Raw genomic sequence first — 16,862 nt, 5'->3', positions numbered from 1 at the left:
TTCAGCAGGTAGGAGCAGCTGCACGAGCAGCCAAAGCAGAAACCTTTGGACATTCAGAGCATTTCAGTTTTGATTGGGTGTTCTCTGCCCTGCGCTGATTGGCTGTTTACTCCAACTCTCCCACCTGTCCCCCCCAAAGTCTCTTCATCTCAGCTACACTCCCCTGCCACCCCCTCAGCTCACTTCCCTTCAGCATCCCCTCTCCCTTCACTTTTCTTTCTATTAACTGATCTCCCTACCAAAAAAATGGTAGAACTAATAGAACACTTACCATCACATTGTTCACTCTGCTTGACGTTCTCTTTCCTCCCCCTGCTCACTCTGTTATAGTTAGATTGTCAACTCTTCCGGGCAGAGACCATCTGCAACTCCATGTTCGTATAGTGCCTAGCACAATGGGGCCCATTCTTGGTTGGTCCTTAGGCACTACCACAATAAACAAACATTAAAGATGTACATCTTCAAAGGGCAATTACAGGTAATAACCTACTATAAGAGATGGGTGCTCTGGAAGGTTTTGTTCTGTAGAATCATGTTGTGTATTGACATACAAAAAATAGGAGAGGGATGAAAAACAGGGAGTATTAAAGCACATAACAATAGGAGAACTATTTCTTACCCTTGGTTCACAGATACCCACCTCATTTTGCAATCTGCTCATGCAGCCCTTTTAAAAGTTGAATCAAGTTAAATTTAAGCAATTTAGCTTATAAATTACCTCTGTCACGAAGCACAGCATTTACTGAGTTTTTAAAAAGTTACGTCAATCTTCTTGTCCCACTGCAGCGTCTTGTCAGGACCTCACATGGTGGAGAGGATATGCTATTTCCACAGTTGCTTAATCCCCCATTGAGATAGAGGCAGAGTTTGTGGCCCTCTGGATAAGAGAGTTGGGGAAAAATGGAGGTTGAAAGTAAAAAATGGTTTATAAAGGAGGGATGCCACTTGCTATCCTAGGGCAAATTTCAGGATGTATAAAGGCAAATGTTAATCCAGCCTCCTTAGGCAGTGAGGCAAAGCGCAAAAACACAATTTGCTTTATTTACTATTCTATTTGATCTTTGGGTTTTGCTTTCTCATCACATTCTTCTGTCGAGCAATAGTTCTTCCTTTTATCTAAAGCTGCATAAGCTCCCTAAATGTAGGGCCAGGAGGGTTCCACGTCTGACCCTCCAAAAACAGAGACTAGTCCAGGTCTGAACCTTTGCGCGTGCGTGTGTCTAATTGTCTTCCTGTATATCACTTGTCATAACTGACTGGGGGAGGAGGGAAAACACATTTCATCTATGCATCAGTTAGTTATAAAATTCACTTTAATATGAAAAACTAAACCTACAGTTCTGGAGTCTCACTGCACCAAATTGCTGTTTGAATTGCAAACTGGTTTGTAGCCCTAGTTGTTTAAATTGCTGTCATAAAAATAAAGGAAAGGGTAACCACCTTTCTGTATACAGTGCTGTAAAATTTTTCCTGACCAGAGGCAAACCCCTTTCACCTGTAAAGGTTTAAGAAGCTAAAATAACCTCCCTGGCACCTGACCAAAATGACCAATGAGGAAACAAGATACTTTCAAAGCTGGAGTGGGGGAAACAAAGGGTCTGTCTGTCTGTGTGATGCTTTTGCCAGGAACAGATCAGGAATGCAGTCTCAAAAACTCTGTCAGTAAGTAATCTAGCTAGAAATGCATTAGATTTCCTTTTGTTAAATGGCTGGTAAAATAAGCTGTGCTGAATGGAATGTATATTCCTGTTTTTGTGCCTTTTTGTAACTTAAGGTTTTGCCTAGAGGGATTCTCTATGTTTTAAATCTGATTACCCTGTAAAGTATTTACCATCCTGATTTTACAGAGGTGATTCTTTTACCTTTTCTTTAATTAAAATTCTTCTTTTAAGAACCTGATTGATTTTTCATTGTTCTTAATATCCAAGGGTTTGAGTCTGTGTTCACCTGTACAAATTGGTAAGGATTTTTATCAAGCCTTCCCCAGGAAAGGGGGTGTAGGGTTTGGGGGGATATTTTGGGGGAAGATGTCTCCAAGTGGGCTCTTTCCCTGTTCTTTGTTTAACGTGCTTGGTGGTGGCAGCATAGGGTTCAAGGACAAGGCAAAGTCTGTACCTTGGGGAAGTTTTTAATCTAAGCTGGTAAGAATAATTTTAGGGGGTCTTTCATGCAGGTCCCCACATCTGTACCCTAGAGTTCAGAGTGGGGAAGGAACCTTGACAATTGTACTGCTAACAATTTAATTCAATAAGTTTACTGAAACATGCTAAAAACATTTCACTTTCAGGATTGTGCACAGAAATATGTTGTGAAGAATTATTTCTACTACTACCTGTTCAAGTTTTCATCTGCCTTGGGTGAAGAGATTTTTTACATCACATTCCTTCCATTCACCTACTGGAACATCAATCATGATGTGTCGAGGAGGCTGATAATGATGTGGTGTGTAAGTACGGATGTGATTATTAATACATTTATTAATTCCATTACTGTAACACCATAATAATCAACTTCTGGCTTTTGATTGTCTTGTTTTTATCAAAAACTAAAGTAAAATGAATTATGCTTCCAGAAGCACAAGTATAATTTTTCAAACTAATTTTACAAAAGGATTTTCTTTACACTGTTTCAAAGACACATAATCAACCTTGTATCACTCCTATTTGGAAGTATGGTTGCACTTGCAGCTGGGAAGAGAGGTGACCACAAGCTATGAAAAAGATAGAGTGCATCCACTCTCCCTATCCCCAAAGTGGCAATGAGAGATCTAAAATATTTGGCTATTTCTCTCTATCCCAAGCCCCCAGTATGCTACTGATGTTAATTTAAAACTTGAAATTATCATTTGGATTTCATTTTAATGTTGCTCTTTTGAATTTGTTCTGATTCTAGCTATGCATAAAGCCTTATCTGATATCTTGATTTTAAGTTAGTGGTCACCACAGTCACCAACAGCCCATTGCAAATTATTTGTGTTTTGTCCAGAGCGACCGTGATAAATACTTCTGTAATCATATATGGCTACAAATTTTAATCAAAGATCACAAAGAGTGAAGACCTACTTATTGCCATGTTCATACTTGGCATACTTCTCTTTGCTGTTTTATCCACTCTAGGAGTGGGGGTCTATGAGTAAAAGTGGCTGTAAAAATAGCATTTTGGAGCTCCAGGTCTATTTTCACTCAGTGATTCTGTGTCTTGGGTACTCAGTCAACAAGCAAAAACCTGGTGTTGTTTTCAAACTGCCAGTACATCAAACAAAGCCTGGGATCTGAGAGTCAAGATGGGTTCTTTCCTTCTTCCATCATCACTAATCATAAAGATTCTTGAGGCCAAATTAAGTTTATTATATCCATGCAGTCACATTGTCACCAGAAGCTTTGCACAGGTATAAATTACTGACCCTAATGGAAACCTGGTAAGCAATTCTACTGATGTACAGGAGGGGAAGGATTCCAGTTCATACCTATTTTAACATGTTTTAGTCACTACAGTAGATCAGATATGACTGAGTGCACATAGAGAGCAGAGCTGTGTAGTTGTGACCTCTGCTGGAGCAAGCAGACCCTGGTGACAGTTCTCTCAAGAGAGCCAGATGAAGAAAAAATTCCAAGAAACGTATTGTTTCTAATTGACACTACATGTGTCATGTAGGTGGTTAAATACCATGGTATGTAAAACAGAATAAGTCATTACAATAGGTTTATGAAGCAACGGTAGTGGGAAGTTTGAGAGAGGTAGATATCATTATGGGGGAGAAATATCACCATCTTGAAGGTTTCAACACCCAGTTATTAAAGGTATTACATTTTGAATGTTTATTTTCCCCCCATTCAATAACCAGTTTGCTTCCTTTTTACAGGCTCTCCAGCAGGACTAGCTAGAAAACATTCCTTTTTCAGTATGACAGATTTGTCTAAGAACCTTCCAGTTTATACAGCAGTATTTTCTCTCTGTTACCCTTATCTCTTTCACTTAACCTTTTTCATATCCAACTCCTCATGCTAGCAGAATCCAGTGTGTAGGCATGAAAAATGGGAATCCAGAGCCTGGATTTGAATAAAGAAATATCCATAATCTCATTTCAGACAAAGAATAAGGGCTCTGATTCTGTGTCCATTGAAGTCGGTGGTAAAGAGTTAAGTGACCAGTGGTGCAGGGTCCGTATAAGATCATACCCCCAAATGAGCAGGCTTTAATTCCATTTTCAGTCTGATAACTTTTGAAGATGTTTGAAAAACACAAAACACAGTGGTACAGTTGCAGGCTAGTGCTAACAAGAGTTAATACAAGAATAACAACGTGCCTGGTTACCCATTAATAACTGCAGTTTTGTTGATATTAATTCTTTCTTTGTAATACTACAATCCTATTTGTACAGCAGTAATCTGATCAGGGTGGAGGGAGGGACATCTTTTCATTTTAAACACGAAAGTGGAGCATTTAAGAATTTGGTTAGTAGCTTTAGAGAAATGTATTATCTAGATTGGGTGTGACGCTGAACCAGGTCTGAAATTCACATTTCACCATTGTGAATGGTTTGGTTAATTGCAGGTGAGGTTTTTTTTTTTTTATCCAGCTATTTTCTGTAGTGTCTTCTACAGACGGATTAGTGGATCCGGCCACTCATCCAGACTAGCCTGGGAGAAATTTAGTGTCAGTGAAAACTTGTCTGTGATGTATAGCAGTGGTCACCAAACTTTAGGGGGCACCCCCCTAAAAGGACACGGAAGGACATTCAGGGAGGGGGGGATGGTGCAGCAGGGCTCAGGCCAGCCCCCACAGGGGGCAGAGAGGGAGCATCACCCAGCCTCGTTCTGCTCCCAGCTCTGCTTTGTCCCCGCCCCCAGCCGGGGTCCCAGCCATGCGCCTGGCCCTGGCTGCAGCCTTGGCCCCCAGCTGCAGACTGCTCCTGGCCCCAAACCTGCCCCCAGCCTCGGCCCCCTTACCCTATCCATGTTTCCCCACTCCACCCCCCAGGAGCTGCGGCCCTGCTCCTGGCCTTGGCTGATGGGTGTGTGGACAGGAGTAAGGAGGATGCAACCCTGAAAAGTTTGGGAACTACTGATATAATTTAAGCCCTTTCTGATGGGAATTCTCCATGTCTTTATCATGGCTGTCTGATATTTTTTGAATGAAAGGCACCATAAAATATCTTCGGAAGTAATATGCCTTATGTATGTCTTCCACTAAAATCCAACCATTTCGGGAGTGGAAGATAACAGCCATTCTTTGCTTATAATTATAGACAATAAATTCTTCAACTGGAACTAGGAGTAGGTGGACAGCATATAATTAGAGTTGGGCTCTGGTCAGGAATACTCCCACTCTTTTTGGAAAAATGCCATAGAATCTTGTAATAAGTAATTAGTGCCTCTTTTTTACATCTCAGTCAAAAGATAGACTCAGCCTTTAAGGTCAGAAGGGACCATCATGATCATCTAGTCTGACCTCCTGCACGTTGTAGTAACCCAGAGCCTTCCCCATCTAGTGGCCCATCTCTGGCAGTTGGAGATTTTTGCTCCTGGAAGTTGCCAGTGGGCCACATGCAGTGGTAGACAGTCCTGTCTTACCATCCCCTCCATAAATTTATCAAGCTCAGTCTTGAAGCCAGTTAAGTTTTTTTTTGTCCCCACTGCTCCCCTTGGAAGATGACACTTCCAGCATCACAATACTTTCTAATTCCACACATAGGCACTGGTTTGATATTCAGAGGGAAGAGTGATTCCTACTGAACTGCTAACATCTCCTCATGGGACACTTTTAAGGAAAACCAGGTCCTATCCAAGTAGTGACCAGGTCTAGCCCTGTGGAATTCAAGAGATAATTCAAGGTCAGAATACTAGGTTGTACGGGCTACCGTTATTGCTTGTTTCTGACTTCTAAGTGATACATTGTGGCTTTGGCAATGAAAGGAAAAAGGAAGCTTACACTTAAAATATGGATTTTCACAGGTTTTTATTTTTAAACATTTTCATTATATTTAGTTGAAGACTATGAATACTAAGCATTATTATATATTCCATTTGGCAAATGCAACTGGATGGTTTGTTGTGAAGCCATACAGCCTTTGAACAATAAACAGCATTCACTGCACTACCCATGGCCTTTATAACCTGTCCTAGGGGTCCTTGTTCCTGTAGCATACAGTAGTCTAGAGGAATGGGATATACAAGGGTTGTTACTTTTTTTCCCAATTGGACCAAAGAAAAAAAATTTCTGGTTGTAGGGGAAAAAAAGCACAGGAATGTTTTATTAAATGAAATGCAGAATACACATACTACGTGATTCACTTTGTCCACCTGTTTGTTCCACAAAAACAATGCATATGTTGCCAAAATGAAACACTTTCAATTCTGTAAGTAAAACACAGACATGCTAATTGAGACTCCAGCCCTATTAACTAGTTAGGATTATCAGTCTTTTCTATCTGCTCTTGGATAATAGTACATTTTTACCTACTTACTATCCCCATCAGCACTTGGCCTGTTATAAAGTTTTAACCAAACCATTCTGACTGAGCAGCAAACAGACTCGATTGGTGTTGAGCTGACTGGCAGGAGTGCAGATCTTTTAAAAACTGACGGTTTCAAATCCCATTGTCTTGTCTTTCATGATTTTACTGTCAAAACTTCCCACTATTTTGATGCAACAATCTGTGGTGAAACCTCCTTCCCAAATACAGTCATGGGGCAGAAGTTGGCATCTTCAATTCTGAATGCGAGAGGAGATGGAAGGCCCTGAGAATTGTGTTCCATCCGTTCATCTTCTCTTCTATGCCCAACCTATGCTTGTTACATTGAGGATCAGTCATTAGCTAAGAAATTGAAATGATCTGTAGCTTCTCTAAATCGTTTTTCAGTTTTGCCCTTGGACGGTTCCAGGTCTCAGTTAATTAGATTGTACATGATTTCCAATGAAGAGTGCAACAGTAGTGTTATTGGCCTCTACAGTGTCAAGTTCTTGCAAAACCATCATCAGTTTCTTTTGTAAGTAGTGCCTCCCTGTTGATGAAACCACACAGCTTGCATTTTACACAAGAGTGGAGCTGATTGACATTTTACAACTGAATATTATGTGATCAAAAACAGCCTTTTATAAAAAATAGAATCTTTTTGTAAAGAAGTTAAATTTTTAAAGAGATTTCCTTTTTTTTCAACAAAATTGGAAAAACAAAAAATTGGGCCTCAGGTTTTCTTTTTTCTTTTCCCTCCCTTTTTCGGCGACAATAAAGGAAGAAGGAAAGAACACACACACATTTTTTTAAACTAAAAATGTTCAACAACAATTGTCATGAAAAATTTTGAATAAATGAAAAATTGTCCCTTTTTGAGACCTGCAGAACAACAGTGACTGACATATTTGGAACGTTTCCTGACACATCCTATTTTTTTTGACCAGCTTTAATCACAAGTCATCCTCGATCACAGCATACAGTACTTATTATAGTTGAATGCCAGTGAGGGATAAAATCTTCCTGGCAGCTCCACCAATTGTTACTGGGCAGCCATATAAATTCTCTTCTTTCAGTCAGTCAGTTAACAATCAGGCTGATGGTGGCTGTGGGAAAAAATAAGAATTCTGAAATATGCTCTAGGACAGTAAGGTTTAGATACTGTGCTGAACACCCATCCATCTGAATAATCCATCATTCATTAGGAGGGTAAACCAATACATTGCACTGCTATAATACCACCCACCAGAGGATCTCAAAAGACTTGACAAACATTAATCACCAGCATCCTATCAGATACATAGGTGTTACCTCTCTCTTTAAAATGGGGATAATTATTTGCTCAAAGTTACCTAGCAAGAGGCTGGAAGAGCTGTGAAAACAATCCAGGTGTCTTGACTCCCATCCTTAAGCTCTAAGAACCTGAAAATCCTTCTCTGATTCATCCAAATTCTCTTGAATCCGCACAGTTTGGGCTGGAAATCTGAACAGCATTTGTCATGAGATTAAATTCCTGGCTGAAGCAGACATGTCAAACAAACCTGCTTGAACGTCTTTGAGTCTCACAACAGGTTTGAGTTCATAAGGGGAAAGTTTGGGACAGTTATTTTATCTCAGCTGATTTATCTCAACCGAATACTGCATATTGGTACATATTCAGAGACAGATCAAGAAACTACTTTGTTACACTTTTCCCCTCCTGCTTGTCATTCAATATGCTTAAGATTACATTTAAACAAAACAAAAAACAAAGGAAGATTAACAGTTACCCCAGTACTTTTTATTGTTGTGTTGTGTGCGCACCTGTGTGGGTGTATAATAACGTACACAATGCATATATATGTGTGTATGCGCGTACTGCATTCGCTTTCTGACCCTGTAGTATGTTGACACCTATGGCAGTACACAGAATATGTGAGCAATGTGGACTTTGCCAGGGGAGTGTTTGAGGTTGCCTTTGTGTCACAGAGATAAGCTGGTATTTACTGAAGAGCTGGCATTTGAGGAACAAGCTGGCCTTCCTGATCAGTATACAGTATGTATTCTGATGAGTAGAACTGAAGAAATGGAATCAGGTTTCAGAAGGGGCACAGTTCAGTGTGAAACTGGGGGGCTTGGGAGTGCAGACTGGGACCAGACTTGCCAAAAATGAAAATCCTGCGTCATATTTATATAAACTGATAATTAAATAAAGACCATTAATGTCAAATTGGAACACAAATATCCACAAAAATCACATTAAAAACAAACTTATTTTTCATAGAATAAGAGGTTGTGATTGATACTTCAGATCTGAATTCCTGATAAAATCTTTAGTTTAATAGATTTAATTTAATAGAAAAAAATAGATTTTCTTCCAAGGTCAGGATGCACCACTGTGATTGTTTAGTCTGGCCTCCTGCAAAACACAAGCCATAGAACCTCGCCCAGAATTTCTGCATCAAGCCCATAAATTCTATTTGAACTTGAGCATACATCTCTTAGAAAGCTATCCAGTCTTGATTTAGAGTTCAAGTGATGGAAAAACCCACTATATCCCTAGGTAAATGTAGGAGGGTTTGGATTCAAAACCCTCATCTGAACATGCCTGAAACCAGGTGGTCTTGTTTTTTATATCTGATTTGGATGTGGGCCAAAACAATGTAGATATCATAAGATGAGTATTTCTTGCAAGGTATTTCTGCAATTTGGGTCTCAAATAATGTTTAAATAGTTAATGAGATTTTAGAGATGTGACCCTTGAGCCATTAGTCCCGGTTTGACTTCAAACCCAGATTCTGAACCCTTGGCCAAACCGAATCTCTACTGTATGTAGGTTCTTATACTGCCCTCATCACTAGTATCTGAGCACTTTCAAGCAGTGCATTAAGCAACATGACTAGCAATACAGATCAGTATACTAAACTCTTGTGCATAGGCTACATTTCAGAGGGGTGAGTGGGGGATGAAGAGGGGAATTAAGATTAATGTTCGTTTCTTGCAAGAATTTCATTCAGAATTGCCCTCTTTCAGTCTGCTACTGTCTCCTATTGCTCTCAGTGGGAGTGAAGACAAGTCTGTGTGAAGTTCTCTGTAGAATATTTATGAGCACTCGTTGAAAAAGCTTTTTTGTCAGTCTTCATAACTGAAAGCAAAAAGTAACCATTAATCCTAAATGTTTCTTTTTAAAAAGCACCTGTTGCACCAGAACTACAGAGGAATACAGGACAGGAAAGAGAGAGAGAGGGGAATCAGCGTGTGCATCATGGAACGTGGGGATAGGAGAATGTTGGGGTGCCAAAGAAAGTGGTAGAGGGGAGGAGGAAGGTGGAAAACAGAATAAAAGTTCGGGTGCCTTAACTGTGCATTTCCATACTTAACTTGTTTATGTTCCTTTTAGCTTTAACGTTAACTCTGAATTGCTTGGGTGTGTAAAGCTTGGGCTTGCAATAATTAAACCATCCCTGTAATGTTTTACCTTTAAGTTAGAGATAAGTATTCAATCTTACTTCTAGTTTTACAGAGCTTTTATCTGGGGAATTTTGTACAAGTCGTGTGAAATTAGTAAAAAATATCCCACTATGACCTTGCCTACATTAAGAAGCTCTCTCAATTCAATTCTTGAACAACTGAGATAGCTACCATGATTAGCGAACCATAACAGCCTGATCAGTGCAGATGAAATCAAGTTGTATGCTTAAGTTAGTGAGGCTGTGCTGATTTATGCTATCAGAGGACATGGTCCCTGGTTTGTGGGTGGGTAGGAGAAGATTCTCTCTCTCAATTAATGAGACCGTTTGCATGACACGTTGCCTTGCAATGGAACAGTAGTTGAAAGCTGTTGGTATTTACAAGACTTGTAAATGATGTGTTTTGACTTTAAGGGTAAATATTTATTAACAAACTGGACTTTAACTGTATTCGTGGTTCCAATTGACATTACTGCTGTTGGATTCTTGGGCACCACTTTGAAAACTTATTTATTAATCAATTGTGATTTCATTGTGGTATGTTTTGGCTTGGAAGGATTAGAGTTTTGGTCAGTAAATGCCAATTTCACCATACACAGACAAAAATATATATTTCCATTGATGATGATTTACAGATAGGAAAAGCAAGAAAAACGCTGCTTGGGAACGTAGTTTGATTTAAGGATGTTTACTTTGTATATTTTGACACGTGATGCTGACATTTGTGTTTGAACAGTTAAAGTTTAAACTTTTTGAATCTCACCATCTGCTATCATTAAATAATAATTTTTACACACACACCTTTAATTTCCCACAACTGTGAAAAAGGTACAAATCAGAAAAAATGCTTAAACCCATAATTTTGTACAACTGTGAAAGTGTACAAGTGATGCATTTAAAAAAAACCTCTAAAACAAACCAGAATTATCTGGCAAAATTATAAAAATTAAAATTGGATTCTGCCAAGCCAACACATTTTATTGTGTATTAATGTGTCCTCAGCATTCCAGGGGAAGACTCTTTCACAAGCGGATAAACGCAACTGCGTTTGCTACTGATGAACACTGCCACTTCACACTGTGGGCCCAATTTTCAAATGTAGGTCCCCAGACAGGACATCCAAATCCTGTATTTAGATGTGTAAAACTGTGCTTCACACCACATGTAAATAGTCATTTGCATACTTAAAGGCAGTATTGAGCATCCCGTTCAGATATTTGGGCACCACCTGGGTGCCCATATTTGAAATTTGAGCTCCCCAAAGAAGTGAAGAGTCTAAGAAAATAAAGTAATACCAAGCTTGGGTTACCTACTAAATTTCCATAGTACTTGGGGACCAAAATAAGTGATCCATAGATGGAAGTAGTAGTATCTTCCAACCCCGGCTTTGTATTACTTTGAAATGATTCTGCAAGTGCTGGGAATTAACTATCTGTTCACAGTAGAAAGTGCAACGAAAGTTCCCACACTTAAAGCAAATAATGCTTTATCTGTCTTCATACAACAGGTGCCTGATGTTGCATTTCCAGCGTGTTAAGGTGCAACAAGCTGTTTGCTAGAGATTCAGACTTTGGTGAACAGGCTCCTGCTATGTTTTTCTTTAAGAAAGAAGAAAGAGTTTCTTGGAACAAAAAGTCACTATTTCATCAGAGCTGCAAACTGCTGGCGTTTTTCAGTTTGAGGGAGAGATCAGATAATATACAAAACCAGTGTTACAATAACTTACATAGCCTTTCTCCTGAAGTTGAGCTTGATTCATTGTTGGGTGTAACTCCACTGAATCCAGTCAAAATACACCAGGGATGAATGTAGCACATCACTTTTTGCCACTGAATTTTAAAGACTTTGTAAGACCCCAGTTTGTTCTCAAGAGGACCCAAGGAAAGACCGATCTAATAATCTATAGAGTAAGACTTTTGTCTGTTCTCTTCCCTATTTCCGAATTTTCCCTCTAGTTTATTTCTAGGTCTGTAAGGTGGAAGAATTTGAAGTTTTCAAAAGTGTGGGAAGTGGCTTTGTGGCAATCCAGGGAATTTTCAAAGCTGGTATTGGTCATGTCCAAATCTAAGAACCCAGTGGCTTGAGCACTGGGGCAGGGTGGAGGTGTGGTCTGAGAAATGGGTGCCCAAACAGTATTTTCAGGAAATCCCAAGGTTGCTCATGGGCTCTTCCAGGTACTGCTCCTCCTCATTCTTTCTGACATCATCTGTTTGGCAGTGTCTGAAAATAGCCTGCTTTTTTAAAATGCACACTACACTGGGGTGTCTAGGCCTCATTATTGTATATAAAATGTAGGAGTAATTTTGAAAATCCCATTGAACAGTATGTGTGCTCAGGCAACTTAAGTGTGGTCAAGCGCTAGTTTGTAAGTCTTTTGGGAATCCAACTCTTACTTAGCCTCCTAAGTGACTCTCTGATCCTGCCAAAGCTTTTGAAAATGTTGGCATCAGTGTGCAAAAACTCCCCCCACCCTTATCTGCTTCATGTTCAGTCTCAGTCATGTTCCAGCACAGCAAATGGCTGAAATCGTTTTATGCCAGGTCTACACTGAGTTTGCTTGTGATTGTCTTGCTCATATATATGTACTCGCCCTAGCTCTCATCGAGCCAGCAGGAGTATAAATAGCAGCATGGCCACAGTAGCACAGACAGTAGCAGTGGAGACATAATTTAGCTGGGTCGAGTACATACCCACTGGTTTCAGAGGGTTTGTGCTCAGCACAGCTAAGCTCTGTCTCTGCTGCCACTGACCATGCTCCTGTGGCTACAAGATGAGCACGAGCATGTGTACACAAGCAGGGGAGCTCACACCCATGGCTCATAGTGTAGACACAGCCTTAATGTCATTTAAACACGCACACCCCCCTGACACTTTTCTATCCATTCTGATGCTGGAGAGACTGTTGTAGCATTGTGCAGACACCCGATAGGAGCAATGGGTGAGCTTGTACCACAGGGAGACCGTGGTACGTGGGGGAGAATACTTGTACCTTGAGAACATATCATAAGAATGGCCGTACTGGGTCAGACCAAAGGGCCATCCAGCCCAGTATCCTGTCTACCAACCGTGGCCAATGCAAGGTGCCCCAGATGGAGTGAATCTAACAGGTAATGATCTAGTGATCTCTCTCCTGCCATCCATCTCCACCCTCTGACAAACAGGGGCTAGGGACACCATTCCTTAGCCATTAATGGACTTAACCTCCATGAATTTATCCAGTTCTCTTTTAAACCATGTTACAGTCCTCACCTTCACAACCTCTTCAGGCAAGGAGTTTCACAGGTTGACCATGCGCTGAGTGAAGAAGAACTTCCTTTTATTGGTTTTAAACCTGCTACCTATTAATTTCATTTGATGGCCCCTAGGTCTTATATGGGAATAAGTAAATAACTTTTCCTTATTCACTTTCTCCACAGCACTCATGATTTTAGAAACCTCTATCATATCCCCTCTTAGTCTCCTCTTTTCCAAGCTGAAAAGTCCTAACCTCTTTAATGTCTCCTCATATGGGACCTGTTCCAAACCCCTAATTGTTTTAGTTGCCCTTTTCTGAACCTTTTCTAATGCCAGTATATCTTTTTTGAGATGAGGGGACCACATAGAATCATAGAATATCAGGGTTGGAAGGGACCTCAGGAGGTCATCTAGTCCAACCCCCTGCTCAAAGGAGAACCAATCCCCAATTTTTGCCCCAGACCCCTAAATGGCCCCCTCAAGGATTGAACTCACAACCCTGGGTGTAGCAGGCCAGTGCTCAAACCACTGAGCTATCCCTCCCCCGTGAATCTGTGTGCAGTATTCAAGATGTGGGCGTACCATGGATTTATATAAGGTCAATAAGATATTCTCCGTCTTATTCTCTATCCCTTTTTTAATGATTCCTTAACATCCCGTTTGCTTTTTTGACTGCTGCTGCACACTGCGCGGACATCTTCAGAGAACTATCCACGATGACTCCAAGATCTTTCTCCTGATTAGTTGTAGCTAAATTAGCCCCCATCATGTTGTATGTATAGTTGGGGTTATTTTTTCCAATGTGCATCACTTTACATTTATTCAGACTAAATTTCATTTGCAAATGAAATCATATACCAGTGAGGCTGTGAAAAGCCCAATGTCTGAGCACCCAGCTAAGCATGAGTGGATAGACAACTTGTGTATCTACTACTGTGAGTATTTTTCAAAAAGCAGCAGCGTCCACATCCTCCTATGAAAATTCAGCTTGTCGTCTGAGTGTCTGATTTTGGGGATCCTCTACAGAAAGCCCTTTTAAAAATTCTGCTGAAAAGTCTCCCTTGAACCAGATTATTCTTCTGCTTGCAAAGCACTTGAGTGAGTTCTCACTTTGGATCTATGCTGCCTTAAAATTAACAAAGAACAGAAAAATAGGAACGTTCACAAGCTCTCGCTATACAGTAGCATGCCAGAGCCACTCTTTCCTCTTTTGATTTTTTCCTGATTCCAAGTAGACTCTACTTTGGATCTAGTTAAACATTAAATTTAGAATCCCAAGGGGATATGTTGCAAACAAAAAGTTTGGCCTTTTTAGAATCACTGTGAAACAATAAGGGATGTTTCCCATTTTTGCCCTCCTCGACACACACACACAGAAAATAAATTTTGGTTCTTTGGAATTACCACTATAATCTGTAAAATGGCTCTCTGTCTTGATGACTAGAAATCTGCACATGCACATTTCCATAGAACCTAGTCTCAGCTGTCTGTCCCTTTGATCAAACAAACTAAATCCACCTAGTTACAGGCCAGCCCTCCTCATCTTTGTTTAAATTTCTCATCTGAGTGGCTATGAAAAGAGGTGGGGTTTTTCTGTTTTTGTTTAAGAAAAGTTTGTTTAAATGAGGAATTTGTTTGAAATGCAGAGGTCCCAAAGACAAGGTAGCTTAATAACGCTGCTGGATCAGACAGGTCGGAAATCATATTAAAGACTAAAACTCCTTGCAGAGTTTAAACAGATTTCAGTAGTTTCCTTGCATTTTTGTTTTGAATGGCTTGTGTGTGTCGTAAAGAAAACTAGCATATCCAAATCTAATGCAAATCTGAAACTTAGTTATTTTTAACACAAGGCTTGTTAGTGTTTGACTGTATTTTTAAAAAACATTCTTCATTTTGAGTAAATTGTGTTAGAGAACATTGTCTGGATAAGTTACTCTTTCATATTCACAACTAGGATGTTCTTAAAGTGAAACAACTGAATAATGCACAACTCAAAAGAACCAAATTTCCATTAGAGGGTTATTTAGTAAGATATAGCTTTGGAATTGTACAAAGTACACCAGGAAGGTATCCTGCTTTTTTATTCTCTTCTCACAATGGCTTTTGTCCTGCTTTATTACATGTAGTAATAATTAGAGTCACTTATTTAAGGCCAGAAGGGAGCACCAGATCATCTAGTTTGACCTTCTGTATATCACGGGCGGCCACCACCTGCACAGTGCACACTAAACCCAACAACTGAAATGAGACCAAAGTATTACAGCCCACAGGCAAGGGTGAAAGTAATTTAAATGACTTACTGGTACGCAGGGTGGCCAGGGTCCTGGGCAAGGTGCGGGGGGGAGGGGGGGTGTCTCTGGGTCCCTGGAAGGGGCAGGGCCTTGGGTAGAAGGGGCAGGGCTGGGGCCAAAATTCCCCAGCCAGCCCTTCAGCACTGTCCAGCCCATGCCACCTGGGGCTTCGGCAGCGATTTAAAGGACCCAGAGCTCTGGCCGTTTAAATTGCTGCCGGAGCCCGGGGCCCTTTTATATCGCCTGGCCCTGGGGCAGTTGCCCCTTCCTCCCCCTACCTCATCAGCGGCCCTGTTGCTACAGTTGGCACTTTCTTACCGGTGCATTGTACCGGACCAGACCGGCTTACTGTCACCTCTGCCCACAGTAGGGTGACCAGACAGCAAATGTGAAAAATTGGGACAGGGGGTCATAGGAGCCTGTATAAGAAAAAGACCCAAAAATTGGGATTGTCCCTATAAAATCAGGACATCTGGGCACCCTAGCCTACAGGAGCCTATTATGTGCTATGGGCAGATAATAGGAGGGACCAAGGTGCATTAGTAGTGATATACCAAAATAATCCCAGCAAGTGAAGCATACCCATATGCTTGAGAAGAAAGGGAAAAACCCCAACATTCCTGCCAATCTAACCTGAGGGAAAATTCCACATACGGCAGTCAGTCAGACCATGAGCAAGAACCAGCCAGCCAAGCACCTGAGGGAAAATATTCGATTCTAAATGGGTTGGTTATTTTGTTTGTCATGGACCGACCTTGCACACATAATTTAGAAGTGCAATATTGCAAAGGTGTATTTTTTTCTTATCTTCCAAAGTCTATTCCCCACACACACCCTGCGGAAAGTCAAGGACAGAAAGTAATGGCTGCTTGTTTATGACATTATGGTGAAATCTTGGCCCTTTTGCAGACAATGTTAATGCTTTCATAGTCTATAGGGGGTTAGGCTTCGACCCTAATGTACAGCTGTGAAATGTACAGCTGGGACAGTACTTTCTCTTTGGGTGTAACAGCTACAAGTGTCTCCTTAGCAGAAGGGTTCTATTTTTGTCTTTCCTTCACACAATCACAAAATAGCTCCTGCTTTTTCTTCTTTCTCAGCTAAGGAATAAAAAGGTATTCAGAGTGGGTATTTAAAAAAAAAAATTTCTTTTAGATTGTTAAAAAGTACTATTTTTATATCTAAACCAGTTATCTCACCTACTTTGAGTTGAGGTCTTCTGGTAAACCCAAGATCTAATGCATCTGAACTCTATCATTGGTCTAAGTTAGAATGTAGATGGGGTCTTCTTCCAGCCCACCTTCAACTCTATCTCCTCTCACTTACATTTGTGTAATCACTGAAGTCAGTGGAGCCACATCAGAATAAAACCAGTGTAAGCAAGAGAATCAGACCCTCAGTATTCAGCCTGTCAAGGAACTTCTTAGGCAAAGG

At 40.5% G+C, this 16,862-nt stretch overlaps 1 protein-coding gene across 1 annotated transcript in view; it reads left to right on the top strand.

The window, feature by feature from the left end:
• Nucleotides 1-16,862, top strand: part of SGPP2 (sphingosine-1-phosphate phosphatase 2) — an 80,849-nt gene that overhangs the window by 37,175 nt on the left and 26,812 nt on the right. The window contains exon 2 of the mRNA XM_077827133.1: nucleotides 2,288-2,446. Coding sequence (XP_077683259.1) covers nucleotides 2,288-2,446 — 159 coding nt within the window. The remainder of the gene's footprint in view (nucleotides 1-2,287; nucleotides 2,447-16,862) is intronic.

The sequence above is a fragment of the Eretmochelys imbricata genome, chromosome 9 (assembly GCF_965152235.1).
Source record: "Eretmochelys imbricata isolate rEreImb1 chromosome 9, rEreImb1.hap1, whole genome shotgun sequence".
In the NCBI taxonomy this organism is placed as follows: domain Eukaryota; kingdom Metazoa; phylum Chordata; order Testudines; family Cheloniidae; genus Eretmochelys; species Eretmochelys imbricata.
This window is presented reverse-complemented; position numbering and strand designations above follow the sequence as displayed.